Here is a 25,339-nt window from a genome sequence, read left to right as displayed (position 1 = left end):
GGAAAGTTTGGATTGAAAAAAAAAAAAACAACAAGAAAACAGAATGGAATGGCATGGAGGGCAACAAATGGAATATTAGAATGAAATACAACATTCTGGACCAGGATGGAATGGTTTGGAACAGAATGGTCGACATAGTGAGGGCGAGTCGTGCAGCTAGAGGAGGTTAGGAGCATTAATGATCCCAGCACTGCATTGAAACCTGTATTAGTAACTGTACCTACACACAGGTTGTTTAAACACACACACACACACACACACACCTTCTCTCTCATACCTGCAGACAAGGCCGACAAACTCAATAGAAGAAAGCAGACAACAACAAAGAAACACAAAGACAGACAGACGACAGCAAAACACATGCAGACAATGGAAGGGAACTGATGCCCACGTGACAAATAAATTCAGTTTATGGTCTTAAATTCATTCTGTTGTAGGAACAGAGAGCACTAAAAAATACCTCCTGCAAAAGAAACATGATGACAATATATAGCACATGGAAATGACAAGTGGGCAGAGTGGGAAAAGTTACACAAGGATGTCTTAAATAATAAAAGTAAATTGGTAAACAATGTAAAATTAAGTCAGTTGTGGCATTGTGCATGCCCTGTATGATTTAGCTAAATATGACATCAAGGGAGAACAAAGGATTGATAAGATGATAACTTGAAGCCAAATATATCTCACTTGTCTGGTGATTGAGAAATGTCACAGTCTACTACATAGAGTGCACTATAAATTCAATATATTCACATACTCATAAACATAATACCCAATAATTATGGGCCTATAATTATACATATATTTTTAAGGGGCAGATGAATTATTTCTCCCTCTCATATTTCATGATCTATGAAAATCTTTAAAATAGTCCAAAAGGCAACTTGTACAGAAAAACTTGAAAGGTAGGACACAGTGATGATAAAATAGTATTACAACCTCTAACCACCAGGTGGAGCAATGGTCCAGATTAAGGGGAAATTGCTCTACCTGCTGGTGAAAATCCGCTCACACACTCAAAAGGAAGTGTGAGTGGCAAACGTGGTTGTGAAACCCAGTGTGCTGAGTGAGTGAGTGAGTGAGTGAGTATATATATATATATATATATGTCAGCTGTGTGTGTGTGTGTGTGTGTGTGTGTGTGTGTGTGTGTCCACAGCATTAAAGGTCTTTTCCAGCCAGAGTAGGTCAAAGCCATCCAGTTCTGTTGCTGCTGCTGTTAGAGAGCGAGTGCCAGAGTGAGAACAGAGCAATGAAAGAAAGGAAGAGTGCAGCCTCCAGAAAAGAGCGCAGCCTGAGAAACACTGCAGCCCTGTCCCTCCTGGGTCCTCTCCTCCTCTACCTTCATCCACAACTACCAACTACAGCTAGGGACTTATTACAAGTGACTTCCCCTGTAGGAGCGTCAGAAACTTGCACCAAAAAAAACTAAAAACACAACTTCAGTCTCTATGGCTAATGAAAATCTGATTCTAGTGACCAAACCGATGAAAGCGGAGAGGTGAGATGGGTGATGGCTTGGAAGGTGGCGTTAGCTTGGATGATGGTAAGCAACATTAAACAACCCCGGACAATCATTGAATGAAAATGAAAACACCTTCTCATAACACCTTAAAAAACTGAGGTCTCCTACCCCTGTGCTTCTTTACTCTCAAAAATGGACATGAGGACATTAGTACAGGTCTATGGAATGACATTTGACACTATTACCTCGCCAGTTTTTAAGAATTGGAGTAAGGTTTGACTCAAAAGAAGGACATTACCTGCATCTGAAGCTAAGAAAGGCACAGGTTAAGAGCAAGAAGGAAGTAGCACTATTGCACTATAAGACTCAACCTAATTCTGGGACGCTACAGGTGGATACGATCACACACACACACACACACACACACAACCTGGTAAACCAATGAAGGAGGGTGAGGATGAGGTGGGATGGATGGACGGACGATGGAGGGACAAAGAGGGGTGAGGTGTTATAGTGCCGCGTGACCATGGAGTGAGTAAGTTAAGTGAGTGGGTGACTGGGTGAGGAGAAGTTAGTACAAAAAATAAATAAAAATGGGCCAAAACACGGCACTCAAAACCAGAAGGCTTAAATAAGGGGCCAACCACAGGAGAAAAAAAAATAAAGGAGAAAAGATGACGCTCAAGGCACAAAGGAAGAGTTCAAAAAAAGCTGCACGAAACACCAAAAGGGGAGGAAATATATATATATGTAAAATATATATGAAGAGGAGAATATACGTATATATCAAGGGGTTATATATTCAACGTTGGGGATGTTGCCTACCTTCTCGGAAACCTGAACGAGAGATTTCTACAAAAACAAAAGAGGGATAAAGAAAGAAAGAGAAACAAACGTATGTATAAAAAACGTATAGATGTAAGACTTTCCTGTAAAAGACACGCTGCCCTCTGAGTAGCAAACGTTAAAGCAAACTGTCAGAAAAAAATAAAAATAAAGTCCAATACGGACCAAACTCACTTGGGATCGAAGCAGCAACATACATGAAATAACCAAATATAAAAAAAACAACAACAAAATTAGTTACGACTTTCAATCTAATGTGTTTAAATGTGGGAGTTATTGTGAACGTGTGAACATTGACAGTTTTTAATGCACACCAGAACACCTTAGAGGGATTTAATGAGCTGAGAGGGATTTCTCTGTAATGAGAAAATTACATTAAGAGACTCTGTTTGAACCTCCTCCCCATACACCGAGCCAGTCCCAAGTGTTCCTGAAAAGAAGTGTTTGTGAGGTGAAGAGTTCAAACGTGATAAAAACATTTAAAAAATAAAAACAACAAAAGAGAGTAAAACACCTCCTATACACACACAAAGACACATTTCAAATGAAAAGAACAGGTTAAGCAACAACTTAATCTTTAACACACATTGAGAAACTTAATCTGCTTCTCACACACACACACACACACACACACACACGGATTTGAAGGACAGGGAAACATCGCTCTGCAGACCAAGCAGGAAAGTGCAGCGGTGAGGTTATATGATACGTTAATAAAACACACACAGCTTCAGTGTATATGTGTGCGGTCAAACTGCACAAATGCAACACAATCTCTGTCTCCACCAGCTCCACTTCCTACCAGCAGGCCAAGTTGTGTGTGTGTGTGTGTGCATGTGTGTCAAGGTGTCCCCACTAGCGGTATTTATAGTTGAGGGGAAAGTGATATCTCCGGTGTAACCATGGATACTGTCGCCACGGAGCTACAGTATCTCCGAGTGGGAGGGTGGCCGTGCCTGTACCGCTGCCGCGTGTGCGCGCACTCACTCTCTCTCACACACACACACACACGCGCATCCAGGCAAGACACTTGATCATTTTCAATTTCCATCTTTTTTTTAAGCTAACAAAATCACCGTTCTCTTACTCCCCTCTCCTAATGAACCTCCCGGGCCGGCTGGTGACACAGGAGCAATGACGAACATCCCAACCTTAACCCACTCGCTCGGCCTTTCATTCTGTCATTGCTCACTTGGGCCTTCCTCTTTCAGTCTCCGTTCCACCATTAAACCCTCACTTCCTGTCACTTCCTCTCCTCCACTTCGTCCACTCTGACGGCGGCCTCAGATTATAAATATGCCGGTCAGCCTTGTAACTCCTCTTCTAGTCTCCTCTGTGCTCTTAATTTTCTCTCATTCTGACTCAGCTGTATACAGACTTCTTCGGCCTTGACACATGATTTAGATCAAACAGAGAATTTTGCCTTCACTAAATGAAGTATCTGCCCATGAATTTATGTTTTTCTAATTCATCATTTCCCTCCTTCCATCCCCATAAGAACTACAACTCGTTGATCCACAATAAATTATATTTAAGAGGTAAAGCAATGTAATTTAAAGGCTATCTATGTTTCCTCGTTGTAATCAAATTCCATGAAAATACTAAAACCAACAAGAAACCTTCCTAACATATCGTTGATATAGCTTATTCCTCTGTGCCATGCAGCTCCATTGTTATAAAAACAAACAACAACAAAAAAACATTAGCAAACACATCTGTGAGCCGCACGGCTGCACTAGTTAACATGTTCCTTTATTATGATGAACATAGGCACCGTGGTTTGTTTTGATTCAGTCCCACATACACTGTGCTGCTGTTGTAAATACTCACTTAGTTAACCTAATATAAATTACTCCAAGGATAAAAAACAGTCCCCATATATACATGTTAGTGTAATGTTAGCTAAAAACTACAGCATCTAGCTGTTTAAGGAAATTACTTAATCTTTTAATAAATTAAGTCGAACTATACATACAGGTTGTAGAGATATACTAGGAAACCAATGGGCTTGGGACTTGTCACAGGGTAGGAAAGTCAAAAATTATCAAGAGCGGTTTGTTGATTTTGGTCTTTTTTAACTATTGAAACCCTTATTCAGAGTTTCATTACCAACTATAATGATTATTCAATGGCTTTGTTTAAACATATTTTGTCAATGTAGAACTTGTGTACTTAATCTTCATTTTGGCTTAATGTCTCATGTTTATCAAATTAATTCAATTAAAACTAATGCCAATATTTATTTGTCAAAAGCCAAAATCAGCAAGTAGAAATGTCAGTCTAGACACACAAGACAGTGAAATCAAAGAGCTTGTAGATACTCTTTTAGACAAGCTTTTGCCTCCATCCTTCCCTTCCACTTTTATAACTAGTGTACGGTCTTCACTGTATTTACACAGCGGAGTTTAATCTCAGCTAGAAAACTGACTCCACTTCCAGATAAAATTAAAAAAGTATAAATAAAACAAGTTCATTACAACTAGGTGCCCACGAGAGCAGTTTTAGTGCTGCAACCTACACTAGAGGACCGAGATGAAAACTGGGCCAGACGTGGAACCAAAACCAAAATGACTCCCCAGTCACCGCTGCTCCAAACTAAATTATAGAGGAGACACAGCTGTTCCCTTCCTCTCCCTTTCTACTCGCAGCAGAGTTACAGATCAGCACAAGTTTAGTGATAGGGATGAGATGAGACCAGCCCCTTTAAAGAAATACCCTGAAACCCAGTGATGACATGGACGTACAGTGCGTCGTTCCTGAGAGGAAATGAGCACATGAAATGACTTGTCACGTAAACCTAGTCATTTTCTGTTTCAAGCTGAAAACCTCAATGCTCAGAAAAAGCTTTAAACTGTACTTATACAGCAAAGTAGCAGAATAATAAGCACAACAGCTGCTACCACGACTGCTTTACATTTACTAAGCTCCCAAGTTTTTTTTTTATGCCACATATCCTCTCCTGTTCTATCCGTCTTGTTGATTCCTTTCTCTGCTCGCTAACGCCACAACCATAGAGTATAATTTTAACTCTTCACCCATCCCCCCCGTGTTCCTGCCTCTCTTTTCCGCTACTCACCTGCGTACAAACTTGGATGTGAACTTGCTGAAAATCCCTGTGGCGCCGTGTGTCCTCCGGGCCTGGCTGTTGCCATGTGACAGCGACGGGGAAGCGGGCCCGCCAGGGTAGGCGGAGCTCTGCTGGTCCCGGGCACCCCGCTGCTGGCCTGCATGGAATGTGCTGCGGATGCCCACCCCTCGGGAGAAGTTGGGACGGTCTGACACGGCAGCGCTGCTGATGTTGTGGGCAGATGGGGAGGCGCCAGGCGCCCGCTGAGGTGGGGCGCTATAGAAGAGGGGAGAAAAAGGGAGGGAAATGGAGGGAGGGATGGAAAAGATAAGGTGACACACAGGAGGGGAGGGTGTGGAAGAGAACAGAAGTGGATTTGGAGATGAAGAAAGGTGCGAAAAGATTGGAGATAGACAGGAGGTTGAAAGGTGTGAGTGAAGAGGCAGAGAAGAGGAGGTGCAAATGAAGTACTCAGGGTGAAGGAGATTAGACAGGAGACAAATAGAAAAGAAAAAAGCATGAAAGAGGAAGGATGGAGAGGAAAGAAGAGGCAAGAGGTAGATGAACAACGTGAGGTGAGGCAACAGGTGAGGAGAGAAGTGGAAAGAAAGGTATAAAAGAGGGGGTGGGAGTTAGGAGGGGTGCGGGAGAGGAACATAAAGTTAGACAAACATTAATAGAAGAAAATCACTTCCTTCTAATGTACTACTTACCACACACAGTGTAAGGTCATACAAGTATCTATGTCTGAACAACGTCTGCTCGCTCTGATGTTTCATATAATCCTTTAAGTCAGCCCTGTCAATATTTAGGGCCACATCAGGTCAGTGACATGCACACAACACACGCGCAGATACACACAGTTAATCCTCTTTGCCGCGTCCGTAGGGCAAAGCATCACAAGCTTCCAGCTCTCTCTCTCTCACTCTCACACACACACACACACACACACACACACACACACACGGGTTGAGTGGAATATATACAGAACTTAACACAAATGGACAATCCACCGTAGAGGGCTGCAATGGGACTGGGATACCACGTAACACAAAAGCTTAAAGGAGATGGTTACTCTAATGTGGGTTGATATTATACAAGTCATATTTTCATATATATATATAAAAAATGATAGCTGAATAACTATTATCTGTTTTTAAGGTTTGCATGTGTTGTTTTGTCTGTGGGATGGGACAGACAAATTTTCAACATCACTTCAAGAGCGCGTGGCGGGACTTGAATGGCCCATCTGCTCAGAGCAAGCGGTAATGGTCAAAAGTCATCTGAGAGAGGGATTGAAAAAAACAGTCCCATGCAGACCTCTAATACACTCAACATTCCACAAAGAAAAGAGGCTTTTCAGTCCAGTTTAACAGTCTAGCTGCGTGATGAACAGCTTAAAACACACCCGGTTCATTTGATGTGGATGTGTTCAAGTTGTGCACCGAGGACGAAATATGCCTACACACACACACACACAGAGCTCTTCTACGGATACATGAGCAAGGAAAGAAAGGCTGGGCCAGACAGATTGGTGGGGACCAGTGTGACATATTATGGTTATGAAGATGACAGATCTACATTTTTACTAAGAGGAAACAAGCTGTAATGTTTCAGCTATGTTTATGTTTCAACAAAGAGCATTTCTACTGTCACGTTCAGATTTAAGGGAAAGAGTAGTGACAGACTGAGCATCTAAAGAAGGCGTGTTATAAGGCAGGACGAAGGTCAATCTGTCTCCATGGTGCAGCTATATGATTTTCATTATGGGCAAACTTGATTTGCGTATAGTAGACTGGTCCTCTACTTCACACAAATGTGGAGCTGCTTACGTGCAGCATCGCTTGCTTCATTACAATATATGAATACTCAAGCAGTTAAACACGCTGCTGAAAGTAATGTATATTCATGAGAATGGTATTTGCAAGGTTTTTTTCAGAAGGGTAACTGGAGACAGCTGGATAGAGCAGGAATGGGTGGGACTTCAGGGCACAGTCTATGTTCTGAGAAAAGGTGCCTATTCCTCACTCAGGTTACAGTCTATGTGTTGGAGCGGTACCTTCTCTCCAGCGTTCCCAACCAGGTTCTGAACAGCCCAAGCTCACTGCTGAACGACGCATGCAACAGAACAAGACTTCAACATAGAGCAGACAAAACCACGTACAGCCGGAGGGGCCACCTTGACATTTGCTCTGCTTGAATTTTAGCCTGACATTTGTGGGAGCTTTTCTTCCTCCCCACTAGACAACTGTCACAAAAAAAGGGGGGGGGAGTTCTCTGTCTGTGCAAAATGGCATATCAGTTCAGCCTCTGACAGTATTTAAGGTAGCTAAGGAACAGGGGAGGGAGTACAAAAACTCAAAATATCAAAGAAGCCCCTGAAACGGACACTGTCCAGCAGGCGAGCTGGACAACAAAGCAGCAAACACAAACCCAAGCACACACACACACACACACACACACACACGGAGATGACCAACAAGACATGGTCAGGTCATGGCTCCATTTCATTCATTCAGAGAGACATGTCACAGTATAGATGAAGACGGGGTTTTCCCAGGTGACTTCATAACTGAGCTGGGTTTACATAGCAGATTGAGGCTGTGTGACAGAACACTTAACCTTTGAGAACACACAACCAGAGGCTGGGGGAACCTTTAAAGGGACTCCACTGCTTTACAATTCACTTGTACACGCCAGGGAAAATCCTTTTGTCGACAAACACAGAATGCCAGTATTAAAATATCTATACTTGCAACAGGTTATACAAACACATTTTCACAGAAACATGCATCAACACAAGTATTACATCTGCATTATGTCTGGTTCTCCCCAAGTGGACTACACAGGTGAGTGAGGCTCGGAGAGGCAGGTTTATGCATCAGTAGTTATTAAAGCCCAGACAATCTGATGATGAAACCTCCTTCTTGCTGAACCAGAACCAGCGACCCTTTGGCTCCCGAGCAAAGTCTCCACTGACTGCGCTAATGCTGCTCCCTAATAGGCACTTTATGAAACTCTGTTGATCAGGTATTCAGGAATAGACTGGTTTTGTTTGGGCACATAAAATTCAATAGTTTGGTAAATGTCTTCATTGGTCATTTTCAATGCTGAATAATGTGGATTGTTTCCTTCAGTACCACTTTGGGCAATGCTTGTGATTTATGATTATGACAAGTGTAATTACTGTACCGACGGAGAACGCCTTTGCATGCAGTCATAATAGATTTCATTTAAAGCTCTTATTTGCATTAAGCAGTAACGGCCACTTTCTTCAAACGATATGACTGTAATGCTGTCCAACATCCAGACCTTTGACACACAGAAGCAGTAATGGCATTGTGCAGGCTAGTTAACCGGTCATCTCTAGAAGTCTGTACAGCTTATAAATGTCAATATTAGTCATTTTAGATGCTGAATAATGTGGTTCATTTCCTTCAATAACACTGCTGCACTGTCTGTCCCTTGGCTTTTAAGCTACAGTTCACAAGTGTGTTGACACTGTGTCCCTGATGGCCTTAAATCGAGGGTGGGATTTTGTTATACTTTGAAGATTTTGATCTTTTCATAACCCTCGGACCATTCTTTAAATGCATAAGATGACAGTATATGACACACACTATCCCAGCAATGTCAACAGAATGTTTCTAGGAAATGCCATCCTGTTCAACTTGTTTTACTTATTTTATTCCTTTGACTTAGACAGCATATAACACAACCAAGCCAATATGCAGGCTTATATAAAGGGCTGGCCTGCACACAGTTTATTAGCTACTGAGACCTGTATGTGTGTTGAAACCCCATTCCTATTGGTCCATAAATGTCTCTTCTCTGAATGACTTTTTTTTTTATTTCCTGCCAGAAAACAAAACAAGAAAAAAATAAAAAACCTGCCCATCTTGTTCTCAAGCTCTCACTGTTACGTTACGGTCCACTGGGGTAATTTGAGGTTTGAGATGCCTGATTGGCCAAAGACAAGATATGTCAACATCTCTGCACTGATTTTAGCTTTCTGAGTCTACTCCCTGGCTGTTGCCAAGTAACTGGTGAGTGTACAATAGTTGGTTTTAGCCCCATGGTTATAGTGGTAAATAAATAAATATACATACTCAGATCAGCACTACTCTGTTGCATCATGCAGTTTCTTTTTGGCTACACTAATGCCAACTTTACTTCCTGGTTCTGGCTTGGCATGAGGGAAAAAATATTGTCAAGGAAGGGAGTAGATTTAAACTGCATATGTTTATAAAACTGTAAACATGCTCCCATCATGTAAAAATAACTGAACAGAAATGTATAATTTTCACAGGTCAGGCTTCTTAACTTCTCTTGGATTCAACAATTTTCCATTCCCCCCCCCCACCCCCAAAAAAAGTTGGTGCTGTCCCTTTAATCTAGCAGTGGTGGAAGCTTTCAGAGCCAACAAATCACTCTGGCCTTTGTTCATCTCTGCTTTTTCCTTTTTGTCCATCGAGTTCTTGCAGGAAGGATGATGATCTGTGCTGAGTAAAGTGGTATATGCTGAAAGGGGTTGAGGGATCTGTGTTTGTGTGTGGGAGTGAGTGAGTGAGTGAGTGAGTGAGTGAGTGAGTGAGTGAGTGGGAGACTTGCCTGGGCCGTGGTGCGTGCAGGTCAGAGGGGCATGGATGATTGGAGGAGGACAGGGACTTGTGGTGGCGGGGACGCGAGGAAGAGGAGGAGAGGACGGCAGCAGCCGACGCAGTGGAGGCGCGGGAGCCCGGAGTGTTTAGGCTGATGGGAGGGGGAGGAACAGGAGGAGTGCCCCGCCCAACACACACACACACACACACACACACACACACACACATATGCAGACACACCCACAAACGTGACAGACACAGGACAAACGCACCAAAGAGTCACACAATCAAACATGCATTTGCGCATGACATACACACAGTCACATACATTCACCGGGCGGGGTTTGTGTGTGGGTGGACGGGGAGGTGAGGTGGAGCATGGTTAGAAGCAGCACTTATCAAACACATTAAGAAGAGAGGGAGGTGGGAGGAAGGAGGGACGAGCACAGAGAACAGCAGTGGAAGAAGAGAGGAAGTGGAGACAAAAAGAGACAGAAAACAGAAAAAAGGACATCGAGCAAGGAAGTCTCTTTTGCCGCTAGCTGCGCTCCATTGTGGTTTAACAAAAAGCAATCACACAATCAGAGGCTGACTGTGTTCTTCTGCCTTTTTCCCTTGATGTAACTTGTACCTGGCACAGAAGACCAACTTTAACTACTACTTGCTAAGAACACTCAAGACAAAGCAACCAAACTCAGCAAATCAGACACCTCAGTATTTTACTGGTCCGCTCATTTGACTCAGCAGGTCTACATGTTATGTATATCTAATCAACATGGCTCATGGTGAAACTGCCATGGCATCTGTCCAACCTCCTGACAAGGAAGCTACAAGCAAATCTAGCCAAAAACAGTGTGGTGTGGATTTATTTTGTTAAGAATGGGATCTAAGAGGCTAGACACAAGAGCTGAGACAATTAGTTGATTAATTAGTATCAATTCTGATAATAAATTGTTTGTCTTTTTTAAACTGAAATGCCATGGAAATACACTAAGTTCAGCTTCTCAAGTGTGAAAAATTGGCTGCTTTCTGAGTCTCCCATGATAGTAAATTGAATACATTTGAGATTTAGACTGCTGCTCGGACAAAATAAGCATTTTCATGATGTCACCTTGGGCTGATTGCCATTTTTCCGTATTTTCAGACATTAGGCTAAATGCTGAATCAATTATTCAAGAAAGTTATCAGTTCAGATTAGTTTAAATCTACATTAAAACTAATTAGCTTATGCTTTCTTTTTCTCCAGGTCATAATTGGCAGGTAAGGTACAGAGTTTCTTCCTGAGTTTTATTTAATTACTCAAGCAAAACAACACTGGCTATTTCCTGAACCTTCTGTTAATCAGCAAGGTTGCTACAGGCCACAAAGCTCTGCACATCACAGACAGCTCTATCTTGACTTTATCCACGCACAGAAACAAACACAGTAAGAGACAGGGCAGAGTGGTACCACAGAAACACGGAGAGGGAGAGAGACACACATTTATAGGAGGTCGAACAAACAGCTGCTAATTACACAGAAAACAAACACAGAGCTGAGAGAAACACCCACCCTCTTTCTGACAGGGATTAGTACGGTTAGTGATGGAAAAATAACTGCATTCACTGGACAACCCAGTGTGTGGCAAGAGTTTCAGCATGTGTGACATGTATGTCAAAACTCGTGTGTGAGTTTGTGTGTGCACAGCCTCAGTGTGTATTTTTGTGTGTGTGTAAGCCTATTAAGAGGCAAGTACAGGGACCATATAGAGCCACTAAGAGTTAATATTCCATCACAAGTCTTCCTAATCTCCTTAGAGAGAGGGGGGACAAAAAGAAAGAGAAGAAAGATTAATATGAATGACAGGAAGGAAAAAAAGGAAGCTGGAGAAAGGAAAAGAAAGGACGTGCCAAGACAATGTGAGTGACTCAAGATCCAGAGGGACAAGAGCTCAGACGCATATGAAATAACACCAAACGAAGAAAATTAGAAAAGGACATGAAGGGAAAAGGGAGAATTGGGGGGTGGGGGTGTAACAAGTATAAAAGGCCAAACTTCAAAGCATTAATGATGATCAAATAAAGCAACTTTATAATCAAAGCAGATGACAACCACTAAGTTAGCAGAGCCTAGCATAGCGCATAGACCCACAGTACTAAAAATCAAACAAACCCAATGTTGTCTCAAATGACCACATCGTCACCATGTAGTGCTTATAGCCTTAAAGAAACTTATCAGACCTTACAGCCTGAACATGGATTCAGTTCAATCATTTTTATTTGTATGTAGGGCACTATGTCGGGAACGAGGAGGCCATTTGAGACCGATACATGAACAAGTAATAAAGCAGTAATGACAATGAACAATGCATCATAGTTGAGATTATGGTTTGGCATAATGTTTAATGCTCATGAGAAAGCACACAAAGCATATGGCTGGTTAAGCATGAGTTGAGCAATGTGCGCTTGGTTGTACATGTGGAGGTGCATGAGGTGTATTCAGGCTTTAACTCCCGTTTGACAAATTCGACGACACAGGTGACTTAAATCTGAGATGTTTTTTAAGTGCCTTGAAATACAGACTAAAAACTCCATGACCAAGCAACTCCAATATGAACCAATCCAATAAAAGAACAGTTGAAAAGAAATCCTGCTTTTTGTCTTTTATTACTTTAAGATTATTGCCCTTTGTCGAGTTTTGCCAAAGCCTCTACCCCTGGTTTGACATTGAGCAAAAGCTTTTATTTTTTATTTAAGGAAAAGAGCAAAAAGAAGTAAATGCCTTGAGGTCGCTGTGTGTCAGCATTTGTAAACCTGCATGTTTATATGTTAATGCAGGTGTGCATGCCCTCTGCTCTGACTGGCAGGCCTCCATCAGACCATCACGGGTAATCTGTAATCTACCGGAGGTTTGGCCTAAATTCCCAAGAGAGCCTGATTTCCTTGTCCAAGAGGTCTCACCCCACCCTGGGTGAAAGCTGTGGGCTTCCCTGAGCCAGCTGGCAAAGCTCAGGAAAGTACCAGCCAAGGTCTGGGATTCAGTCACCGAGACAGCTGTGGGACCATTCATTCACAAAACCATGGTGAGTGCGTTTGTATTATTTGTGTGTTAGCGAGGAACTACTTGGGTTGCCAGTGACGAGGGAAAGAGTGTGCATGAGAACGACTGTGCGTGACTGCACACCCTCATCTTTTTTGAAAACATCTCTTTGTACATTGTGCGTGTGTATTTATGTGTTTGTGTACCTGTCTTTGCCGTTCTGGATGCCCTGGCCTATCGTGGCTCGCTCAGTCAGAGGAGAATTCCGGCTGCGACCAGTACCGGTCGACAGGATGCTATTCTGAAGGGAGAGAGGAAGAAAATAAGAACAATGTTAGAAATGTTGAAATGTTTAAGACTGCGGACAGACTTAGAGATAAAGAGAGATCAGTGCATTGGACGGAGGATGGAGAAATTACATTAAAAGGTGACCAACTCTTACTGTTAACAGCATTGAACAAGCCTTGAGCAAATTTTTTTATTACCTTAAATTAAATCTTCACCTTAAGAGTATAACAAATTAATTTTTCTGCAGCCTGTCAAAAACCATCTCATACAATCAGAAGACTATTTTATTTTCACCTTAGTATTCTTGAATTATAATTTTTTAAAAAAAGGGGCAATACAGGTGTTTTCCATTACCCTCACAGATTTGTCATCTGCTCCGGTCGAGCTACACTTTGAATTACACAATGTCATAATCGAAGTCCACAATAAAAATATAACAGTCTCAGTTATCCCACCCTAACAGGGCATGACAAAACTGAAACCAGCTGCGCAGGTGAACTAGGGGTGTGTAGGGACTTAAAATATCACTAACTGAATTCTACATAAAATCTATGAAAGCATTTCAGTTACGAGACTGACACGGAGTTTGAATTAAGACTGATACAACATGTGGTCAGACCACATATTTTCATCCGTTTTACAGTACTTCGTAAGCTCACACAGTTGACAGGCACTTGTTGAGCAAGTTTTAATACAGCCTTAGTGGTTCTCAACAGGTGAGTGGGTGACGGAGCTGGGTGATACAGAGAAAATGAAAAGGGCATTTTGACATGTCATAGTAGGTGTAAATACTAAATTAATGAGCTAAACTAAATAAATGAACGATGGCTGAATTTCATTTAGCTGCTCCGGTCTCAGGATCCTGTTCTGTGCTTGCTGGGCTCACTGTCACGGCTTACTGGAACACTTGAATTGAACGGAGCCATCGGTAGTAGTAACACCTGTGCTTTTCTTAATGCCTGTTCTGAAAAGAGTTTCACCTCACACAAAGATAGAAACAACATGACAATAGTCCAGAAACTGACATCACTAAACTGTAATGCCGCTGTGAGATAACCTTGAACACGATGCACACAATTTAATTAGCTTAATTAGTAACTAGCAGTTGTTCTGATCTTTGGACCACAGCATAAGATAAAATATGGTTGACTCTAACTTGCACTAAAGAGCAACAATGACTTTCCAAGTGAAAGTTAGCTTTTGAATTTCTCCAAAATATGGAAACGCTGTTTGTTCACTACAACTGCAATGTGTGATTTGTTTCTGTGTCTGTAATTGGCAATATTTGATAATACTGGTGATGTGGGAATCATAATATGCTAATGTACTGATTGATGTGTTTTAGTATTGTGGGGGTGTTTGGTCTCACGGTGGAGGGTGTGGCGCTCTTCTTCCGGTCTGAGGTGGACAGGGGGCTGGCCGTCACCTTGGTAGTGGAGCTGCCTGATGAACCTTTCCTCCCAGAATCCTCCCCCGCAGTCCGGTTGTCTGCTTGGCCCCCTCTCTTGGAGTAGGAGGAGCCTTGAAAAAGAAAAAGAGGGAGTGCATCAGAAAGGCCATCACTTGCTGTGCTCCTGCGACGCCTCCACCCTTCTTTTCATCAGCATCGTCATCTGCTCGGCCACTCGTCTGTCATTTTCCAGTCACCACTCAGTTTTAATAGAAATCATTCTCCTTTTTTGTGGCTTCTACTAACCCTCCAATCAACTACCTCCCTCCCTCCAGTCTACTGCACATCAACATCACCCAGCCCATCTCTCTTGCTTTTCTTTACCTCTTTTCACAACTTGTGCACAGGTGTTCACAAAATGAATGTTATTTTGAAAAAAATGCAATATTTCTAAAACTATTTCGGAACTATTTTACCCTTTTCACAGCATTTGAAGGCTGCGTCTTATATTAAATTATTTAACACCTGCTTCAGTGTGGCAGGAGTGGAGACCATCCCAGTTAAAACATGTAACAACTTATTTTGTACGATCAGTTTGTCCACTTTTTCCCCCCCTAACCCCTCACACACAAGCTTTGCCCCGTTCTCCTCCGACACACACACACACACAATCTCACCCTGCTCAGTGGTTCTGCGGTTCTGAGGCTTCTGGATGGACGACACACTGCGCTGCACCTTAGAAAGGCAAGATGGACACACACTGGGATGTAAGTATGCTGGCAGAAGAGCTGCATTTACAGCCGCTGTTAATCTATAGCACCATTCACACATGAAACCCACAACACCGTCAAATTCACGCATCCGGGGAAGGCACTGGCTGCAGTAGTTGACATGTATGTAGGGTACAATCTACCTAGGTCAAAGCAGATTGAGTGTTTTTGTTCAAAAGCATGAAGTCAGGTCAGTGTTCTTGTGTTACTGGCTGCCGTTGGGAGACCTCAGTATGTGTTAGCAGAAGATATGTGTTCTCATTGTGAGGTGGGAAGGGGGCGTTTATGTTGCTTACATCACTTCCTGGCCGGAGCTTGATGCCAATTTCATCCAGCTGAGAAAAAACAAAAACAAACACAAACAAATATGAATACGCAAGTACCAGGAGGAGATGCAGAGAGACGGTGTGGTGTGAGCACAACACACACAAAAAACAAAAAATACACGGTACTGTTATGAGAATTCTTAAGTGTTTTGAGCATGCACATATGCCGTCAAAATGTATGTTCTGACAGGTTGAATGCTTAATGAAAGTGAAGCCCTCTTTTTTTCTTGTACATAATGATGATCTCACAAAAGCTGGTTAGTTTGACAGTTTACTGTAAAACATCAGTGTAACTATAAGATAAGGGAAGTCCTGCAAACCAATAACAACTGGCACGGTCCTATGTAAATTGAAGGTGTGTGGGTGTGAGAGAGAAAGTGTGTACCTCACAGTTCCTCAAGTCCAGTAGCAGATATGCAGCCATCACATCATTGTACTTCTGGTTCACCAGCGAGTCCTGGATCTCCTCCTGAGAGAATCCCATCTGCAGCATCATGTCTGCAAACACAAATCCAGTGTATAATTAGAATGGTGAGCTTCATGCTGGCCCACAATTCTCCTTAAGATAAACGATCCTTGTGTGCGAGTGGAGAAAACGAACATCAGTACTCATGTGTACCTGTGCTTGGGGAAAGCAAGAAACTAATCTATCATTTTTGAGTGTGTTTCTATGCTTACCCGTCCTCCTGGGGTCCTTATAATCTGGCGGGGGTTCGATGTAGGGTTTAAGTTCCTCGTCCTCATGGCCCACATTCATCCACCGGTCCCTCATTATCTGCTGCTGGGAGCAAGGCAAACAGACAGATACAAGGAGACAAGATATGTAAAAGACAACAGAGGGGTAAAAAGCAACGAGGAAGGAAAGGTAAAGAAATGAAGGGAGAGGAGAGAAGGTAAAGAGATAAAGCGATGAGTCAAGACAACTCAGCAATGGAAAAGGATGCAGAAGTCAGCTAAAGACAACAAATTGATTTGGCATTATTAATTTGTTTAATCAACTAATCTTGACAATTATTCTGTTTAATCAGAATAGCCAGGTGTATTTTATCTTTAATATGCTAGGTTACACAGATTCAAACAGCATTTGAAGGGTAAAAGTCTAGAATCACAGCATAGCAAAACTGTACCACATCAATCTGTTGCTTAGGCGTGTATACGCACTGTACATGAACTTTAAGGTAGGTGTAAATGAAACAGTCACAGGACTGAATTCTAACACTAAAGCTAAAGTCTTCTTTTTGTGTTTTTACAGAGCAGACCGGCACAAGCTACAATTAAGGGTACGTTTTGAATCCAAAATGTTAAAGGAAATCATACGGCAGGTGACACCTGTTACTCAGCGAAAGAGTAATATCTTCCATTCAAAACTAGCCACCTTCAATTACCTTTAGCGCAATTTAATTTAGTAACTTAACTAGTATTTACTTTAGTATGCCTTTAAAAAGCACTTCACACTTCAGCAGCAACAAACTCACATACAGGATTTGAAGCAAGTCCAGGTATAATACAGTGTAGTTTTGCATGCTGGTTCTACATACACCATTACATTAGCGGATAAACATTTACAGCTTAAGTTATTAGGAGATGAAGAATTGTGGTTTAAGTCTGCAAGTTCTATCAAGTAAGGGGTCCTAAATGTGTTTTATTTTGAAAATTATGGTGAGATGCAATGTCAATGCAGTGTACCTCCAGGCTGCCTCTTTTGGAGGGGTTCAGGATGAGGAACTTTTTCAGCAAGTTCTCGCAGTCCGTGGACATGTAGAAAGGAATCCTGTATTTACCACGCAGCACGCGCTCTCTCAGTTCCTGGAGAAGGACATGGAAAGTCAACAGCAGACTCTAAAAATCTACCTTCAAACATGCACACAATCCTTTACTCTCGCATCCTTAGATTCGAGACATCTAGATTCTTAGATGTGTAGACTTCACGCCAAACTATTGAAAACGATTTACTGTGAACGAAGGTCTTTGAACAATGTTTAATAATAGATGACTTGACTCTCTATCTCATCAGTATAGTTTAATCTGCACAAGCTGGTTAGTGATTCATAAAGCTACAGTTCTAACACAGTGATGGGTGATACTATTAAAACTAGGGATGTACACTGTGCTGGACATTTTGAAAATGTTCCATAAAAAGAATGTTGAGTGAGTGTTTCTGTCACTCGTTTCTGATAAGGCGATTAAGCTAGCCACACCTACATTTGGAGTTCACACGTATTCAAGCCATTATGGTAACTGAAACCGACCAAAGCGAGCTGACAGGCAGGTTAGCAACTTTATGCTGTCAGTTACTCTCTTTACAAAAACAAGTGTTGCGGTATGAGAGTCCTACCTGAAGAGAGGCTGTGAAGTCTTCATGTAATGCCATACGAGAACCACATACAACATTATTTATCAAATTAGTTCGTACTTGATGAATTTAGCTCGAGGATACACATGTGACAATGTCCGGTTTTCAAAATAAGGTATTTCCATACAGTATGGAAATAAATTACTAAATTAAAAACATATTATTCATGCACTTCCTGGTATTTTCATTATGTTGATATTAGACTTTCTTCAACTATCATACAATCTAAATGAAACATGATTAATTCAAGATAATGCAGTTGTTAACAAAAGCTCCTTCACTAGGCACAAGTAATCAACATCACATAATATCAACTTCCGCAGCCTTTATCCTCACATTACTTTTTAATATTAAACTTATCAACCTTTTAATTGTTACTTGTCCAACTACAAGAGTCTGAATAATCATTATGTATTGAGACACTGAAGGATAAATTAATGTAGTGACAGCTTTAACACTGTTGCGATGTATGTGACAAGCTTTCAAGGAGCTTTTATTGTGAGGCACTGAATATGAATACAAATCTATGAAATTACAAAAGTGTTAAGCCTATATAAAGGCAGATTAATCACTTGAAGCGCTTAAATATTCCCATAAAACTATCTTAACTGCACATTTTGCAAGTTTTGTCAGTGCATCAATTGGACACTTTAAAAAGAAAGAATACATTTTATTGCATTTATTGAGTGACATCAGAAAACAGTGAGGCTCTTATCTGTTAAATCAATAGTAAAACCAGTCATGTAGGTGTTGAATGAAACTACACGCAGCAGGAGGTAGTACACAGCATTTTCAATAGGCCTGGATGGCAGTTTGCAGGCATCTTAATATCAATATCGTCACATTCAATGTTATATCGCCCACCCAAAATGTGTCTGTACTTCCAGAGTGAGTCATATGGGAACTGACTAACTGCACAGTGTTATAGGTGGTATGAATAATTGTGAATAAGTATGGTTCACAGAAAGCACTAAATCCTTTGTCTGAACACTGAACAAAGTGGCAGGTTTCAGTGACTGTTTGGTGCCTCACACCACAAAACCACATTTGAAGGCAAAGTACTTGGGTTGGCATTCAATCACTTTTACACATTCACACTCTTTTTAGTTTAGTTTCTGCATTCTGCAGGACAGAAGGAACCGAAAGCAGCGTGATAAATACTACAACCGCCCACAGAATACAGACATCTGCTTACGTAACGCACATGAACACACAAAACACACTCTCTCCTCTTCCTGACCTTGAGGTTCTGTCCATCGAAAGGTAGCGAGCCGCTGACCAGTGTGTAGAGGATCACCCCCAGGCTCCAGACGTCCACCTCAGGGCCGTCGTACTTCTTGCCCTGGAAGAGCTCCGGGGCAGCGTAGGGCGGGGAGCCGCAGAACGTGTCCAGCTTGTTCCCCAGAGTGAACTCATTACTGAAGCCAAAGTCTGCTATCTTGATGTTCATGTCTGCGTCCAAGAGCAGGTTCTCCGCCTGCAGACAAGGTGTGGGAGAGAAAGAAAAACACAATTATGATGAAGAGCGCAGAAGGGAAACAAGAAAAAAATAAAAAAATAAAACACAAGTACATTTTACATTTACTCATTTTAGCTGACGCTTTTATTAAAAGCGACTTGCGTCAGAGGTTGCACGCCTCTGGAGCAACTAGGGGTTAAGTGTCTTGGTCAGGGATACATTGGCAGCGGAAATTGAACCTGGGTCTCTCATACCAAAGGCATGTGTCTTATCCACTACTCCACCCCCACCCCCACTCCACCATTAACCTGAAGACAAAATAAACAATCAAGTGCAGTCGAGGCCATTGGTGCAAATATATTCCATGTTCTATTCTTTTTCAAGGACTTTGCTTTGTGTGATACTGGTTATGCAATATTTTATTTTTCCACATATGGAACCTCTTTTTCCTGCTTCCCTCCCTCAACAGGAAGGTCAAAGCTACACAAAGTATACAGCTAGTTTGCACAGCTGAAATGTTTGAGTAACAAATAGGTCACCCGGTCATCCAGTAACAAAGATATTCTCTGACACAAGTGAGGATATAAAGATGAAATATTTCACATACAGTCTGAAACACGTTTCTCTGGGAAAACCTCTGCTGGGGGAGAGAGAGGGGTTCCATAGTGATGGCCTCCAAGAAGCACACAATGGGCAAAGTGAAGTGCCACAGTTTATTCCACTGTGCGTGTGTGTTAAGCCAGGGAAGAAGGAGGCTGGGGTTGCCTAGCAACAGGTGCGCTCTCCTTTTCACTTGCTCTGAATACTTCACCGCTTCGGTGTGTGTGTGAACACACATTAACTACAACACTGACACCATATCTAGACTCTGACCTAAGTAATAAATGAACATCGGCTTCTCTTTTTTTCTTCTTTCTGGGACACAGAGTGGTTTCAGACACATTGTGAAATGCAGACTCATCAAAATATGTTCTTGCAGCGTAGGACCAACTAGAGTTAAGCGTGTGCTGGATTTCACATTACAACCCACAGATCAGAAGTGATTAGGATAATGTGCATCATAATCATGAAAATACTCAAGAAATATCCCATGTTGCCTTTTTTTTTAATAAATGTCATCCGTCATTACGAAAAAAGTGTAGAAAATTTCAAGACAGTGGTCAAAGCATTGAAAATGTTTATTAATAAAGCCAAAAATAGCCATGACTGGGAAAAACAACGTTGACAGGAGGCGTTCTTGTATGGTAACCGTCTCAGTAATCATGATAATGTCTTGTCTACAGGTCTGTCTGCTGGCACAATAAGAGGATTTACAACTTTGCATAATACAATGAACCAAAATGACCTGGAAGAATCAAAGAAAGGCAGAAAAACTAATGATATGGGGATACACAATACATACACAGTAGGAGAACACACGTGTGTGTGTGTGGGGGGGGGGTTATCCCCCAGCACTCGAAGAGGGACTTTATATTTTTTTGATTAACCTCTGGGTCGCCTGTTCATGGGGACGGGATTTCATTTCAGAAATTAAAATCCTGTGAAGATTAATGTGGACACAGAGACAGAGAGACAGAGAGAGAGACAGAGAGACAGAGAGACAGAGAGAGAGGGAGAGAGGGAGGGAGGGAGGGAGGGAGGGAGCATGCTTGCTTGTGCTTTGACACTCTGTAATTCAATAATGTGTGTGTTCTCACCTTGAGGTCTCTGTGTACTATACACTTCTGATGGCAATACTGCACCGCTGACACAATCTGGAGAGTGAAAAAGTGAGTTAAAGTGAGTGAAGATGGACAGGTTGAAATGGTTATTGACGACACTGAGCTGAACTCTTCATTGGGATTCCATCATTAGTGATCATGATCAAGTACTAGGGGTTCAATCAATAAAAACATTAATATACAGAATGCACATTGTTTTTTCCATTTAAGCTTTATTTAAAGAGGTGGTATAATGGTTTTTGGCTTTTTCCCTCTATATACCTTTTTAGTGCCTGTAATAGGTTTGCAAAGTGAACAAGCCCAAAGTCCAGCCCAAAGGGAGTTTCCATCTCCCACAGAAAACTCTGCTCTGAAGCTCTGAAGCTCTGAAAAACTGCCTGAAAACAGCTTGTTTGTAGTCCAGCTGTTTCCATTTCATCCCTGTGTCGACACTGTGGTCGGCAACATATACAGCTGAAACGAAGCTGTTTACGGGCTTCTCGCTGACCCGCCCTTCTCTGCTTCGGATTGGCTAGTAGTCCTTAACTAGGAACTGCGCATGTGCAACTCCCAACAAAGAGCATAATACCACCTCTTTAAACAATTGACATAGGCTATTTTCACAGCACAACCCCCAAATAAATTAAGTATTTATTGATAAATTAGACAAATATTACTTTTACTACTTTTTAATCTAAAATCAATATATATATATGTCCTTCAAAATTGTTGCTTCTGCTCCCACTCCACCTATTGTTATTCAACACATGATCCCAAAGTTATAGAACTGCACAGGGGCAACATACTTTTAATCTCGGTCCAACATGCCTTTAAACAGCAGAAGCATTTACACAAATACATAAAACTACACACATAAATATGCATTCTCTCTAACACACACACACACACACCTGTCTGAATTTGGCACGGGCTTCTTTCTCCTTCATCCTGCCATGGGCAACCAAGTAATCGAAGACCTCTCCTGGGAGACAAGAGAAAGAGGAGAAGAACAGATTTAGTGTTGGAACCGGGTGTGTCTCCTTAAAGCAAGAGAGTTGGGTCAATGGGACACTGAACCAAGTACTGCTGTTTAAAAACAGTTTGGACAATGAGCTAAAGGTGCAATTACAATAAGGACTTACCCAAATTCTTCAATACAGGCTATTTTTAAAATGTAAAATGTCAGTAATTGTCAATGCAAATGGCAATACATCTGGTAACTAAACAAAAAACCTAAACAAATCAAACAAAAACAGGATATTTCTGATAACAGTTTGGACAAACTACTTACAAAAGAGTCTGCACAGAAAGAGGGGCAGTAGAATTTTTATTTGGAAACCATTTGAGTCTAACATACAGAGTGCCAAGCCTCAGGGGGAATGATTTCACAGTGACACGCACTTACCTCCACTAGCGTACTCCATTACCAGGTACAAAGTCTTCTCTGTCTCTATCACCTCAAAGAGCTTGACTGGAGGTGGAGAGAGAAAGGCAAAGACAGCGGATTGGAGGGGGTGGGAAAGGCAAGTGGAAATAGTGGAGTGTTTAAAAAGAAATGGCCAGGGCAGCAAGAGTGAAAGCAAAAATAAGGAGATTAGAGAGAGAAATTATTATTATGATATGGCTTGAATACGTGACCTTGAAACAGCAATTAAATCTTGTTCTCAGTGAGTGACAACAGAGCGGAAACTCCTGTTTCACTGTGACTCACCTATGTTGGGGTGATTCAACATCTTCATGATCCTCACTTCTCGGAAGAGCTACGGGAAACAAGCCACACAGAGTGCTGGGTCAAATACGCTGGCATTTAGGTTGGTGCTGCTGCCAGTGTCAATGTGTATTTTTGTGTTGAGTTACATTTATATTCTACAGGTTCTTGTGCAAATTAATATCAACTGATTTTGCATGGATGAGCCCGTAAGAACTGTAATTTCTTGTGCCATTGCAAAGGCTCCAGAATAAATATTTGTAGTGTGTGAAAGGACACTGAAAACACAAATATTCACTTCCTGTTTATGAGCATGGGGGTCAAGTTACAAGAAAGAAAACAAAAACAAATGTGCTCAGTGATGACATACCAGAGTTTCAAGAAATACTGGTTAAAATCCACAGTCTGGCATTCAGGATTTCAGAGTTAAATAAACAATGTCTTCAGCTGTTTGTAAACTCTTACATGATATGTCAAAGTACTGCATACAAAGTCTTAATTCATCCTAAGTCTTGCAAAAGATATCCGGCCTCTTTCTGTGGTAAAGGTATGAAGGGACGTTTTTCTCTATGTATGTATGTTAAATCAAAACCTTAAAGGTGGATTTATGCTTTGAGGTGTAGCCAAACCGGCTATGTGCTCAGGCTGCGCAGCTACGCAGAAACTAACGTACAACCACATATCTGGCCTACAAGATTGGACTGCAGATATTCTTAGTTTTTCCTTTGTGTCCAAAAATGATTAAAAACACATCAATCTGCAGCACTCTGGGTGATGAGTTCCTTTGTTACCATAAACATGGGAAGATCTGTGGCTGAAAATGGCCCAACAAATACACTATTTACACATATTTTAGTAACATTTGATTAAAAAAACTACAGTGCACGGGCTTTTTAACAATTTCACCCATTTTTTTTAAGGTTTAGATCTTCAGTAGAAATGAATAGGCTTGGACTGCGTGCCACCAACATGGTATGAAATACATTAAGTATTTAGATGGACTAATGCATTGTTGGTTTTGGTCTTTACATCGGGTTTGTTGACAATGAAGAAACTAGAATTACCATTACAGTGCTAGTTATTGTTTACTCACTGTGTCGTCCCAGTCGTGTGTGAAATCTGGCATCGCCTAATTCATTCTTAAATTATGGCTGAAAAACTATTTGGAGGTCACAATGACCTTTGAGTCAAAACAGTGATGTTTGACCTTTTGGGTAGAAAATGACATCACATTGTTGTATCACATTAAACATCTGTGTGAAATTTTGTCATAATTACCACATCAATTCTTGGGTTATGGTCAGAAATGTTTTAATCAAGGTCATTTTGAGATGACAGTGACCCTGACCTTTGACCACCAAATTTTAATCAGTTCATCCTCAAGTGGACGTTTGTGCCAAATATGAGGAAATTCCCTCAAGGCATTCCTGAGATATCGCGTTCACAAGAAGGGGACAGACGGACAACCTGAGAACATAATGCCTCCGACCGTGGCCATTGCCTGTACGGAGGCATTTCAACTAAATCTTTTAAGACCTAGTAAAGTATAATATCATGACTTCCCTGCCAATTCTGGTCCTGGTGCACATGGATTTGCAGGCGTCTACAGGGGGTGTGAGTGTTAGCATTTATCACTAGATTTCTGTCTTCACCATGTCTTAACATTTTCTTGCCATGTGCTTTGTGTGTCTACATTTGCACACCAGTGTGTATCCTATGCCTTATGTCTGCAGATGCATGAGTGTCTGTTGTGTGTGTGTGTGTGTGTGTGTGTGTGTGTGTGTGTGTGTGTGTGTGTGTGTGTGTGTGTAAGGACACACGGTTAAAGAGTGTGCGTGTAAGTGGACAGACCCCACCCTGCCACGATCAAAAGAAGTAATTGCAGCTTGTTTCCTGTAATTAAAACTCTCTCTGAAAACTAGAACACTTCAGAAAGACTGACAGAGAGAAGGGGGGGGGGGGCTAAAGAGAGAACGGCACGTGGGGCAAGAAGAGTGACTTGAAAATGACTTCCGAGAAATAAGATAAGGACTGAGGTTTGAATTTTGTGCCTGTATTTGTGTGTGAAGGAGGAAAGCGAGACCCACCTTCTGCAAACTGGAGGAGTTGAGCTGTGTCTTATCAATGATCTTTACAGCCACCTAGAAACAAAACAAGAACGTGATCATTTATTATTTCACTTTTATTCATTAATTACACTTGCTGCAGTGGCTTTGATGCATCTCACTCACACAAACCTGAACTGCTAGAGCCTGTTACCACAGCGCACACACACACACACACAGAACAATACAATCTCACAGCATTAAGTGATAAACACACAATCACAGCAGGTGACAGTTGCATAA

The 25,339-nt window shown here is 41.6% G+C and overlaps 1 protein-coding gene across 10 annotated transcripts in view; it reads right to left on the bottom strand.

Moving 5' to 3' along the window:
• mark2b (MAP/microtubule affinity-regulating kinase 2b) overlaps positions 1 to 25,339 on the bottom strand; it is a 54,580-nt gene that overhangs the window by 5,703 nt on the left and 23,538 nt on the right. For 3 of the 10 annotated variants that reach the window (XM_038731476.1, XM_038731478.1, XM_038731482.1), the window contains exons 3-18: positions 25,079 to 25,132; positions 22,995 to 23,043; positions 22,689 to 22,754; positions 22,195 to 22,265; positions 21,281 to 21,337; positions 19,365 to 19,601; positions 17,458 to 17,577; positions 16,450 to 16,552; positions 16,157 to 16,269; positions 15,742 to 15,780; positions 15,353 to 15,410; positions 14,655 to 14,806; positions 13,204 to 13,298; positions 9,990 to 10,130; positions 5,388 to 5,654; positions 2,291 to 2,317 (exon numbers count right to left, since the gene is read on the bottom strand). In XM_038731476.1, the coding sequence (XP_038587404.1) occupies positions 2,291 to 2,317; positions 5,388 to 5,654; positions 9,990 to 10,130; positions 13,204 to 13,298; positions 14,655 to 14,806; positions 15,353 to 15,410; positions 15,742 to 15,780; positions 16,157 to 16,269; positions 16,450 to 16,552; positions 17,458 to 17,577; positions 19,365 to 19,601; positions 21,281 to 21,337; positions 22,195 to 22,265; positions 22,689 to 22,754; positions 22,995 to 23,043; positions 25,079 to 25,132 (1,649 nt within the window). The remainder of the gene's footprint in view (positions 1 to 2,290; positions 2,318 to 5,387; positions 5,655 to 9,989; positions 10,131 to 13,203; positions 13,299 to 14,654; positions 14,807 to 15,352; positions 15,411 to 15,741; positions 15,781 to 16,156; positions 16,270 to 16,449; positions 16,553 to 17,457; positions 17,578 to 19,364; positions 19,602 to 21,280; positions 21,338 to 22,194; positions 22,266 to 22,688; positions 22,755 to 22,994; positions 23,044 to 25,078; positions 25,133 to 25,339) is intronic. The other 7 variants (XM_038731480.1, XM_038731481.1, XM_038731483.1 and 4 more) reach the window with 5 other exon arrangements.

The sequence above is a fragment of the Micropterus salmoides genome, unplaced genomic scaffold, assembly GCF_014851395.1.
Source record: "Micropterus salmoides isolate LMB-PRFRI ecotype aquatic unplaced genomic scaffold, ASM1485139v1 Ms_hic_scaffold_2, whole genome shotgun sequence".
Taxonomy (NCBI): Eukaryota; Metazoa; Chordata; class Actinopteri; order Centrarchiformes; family Centrarchidae; genus Micropterus; species Micropterus salmoides.
Note: the sequence above shows the minus strand (reverse complement) of the source record. Positions and strands in the feature narration are given on the sequence as shown.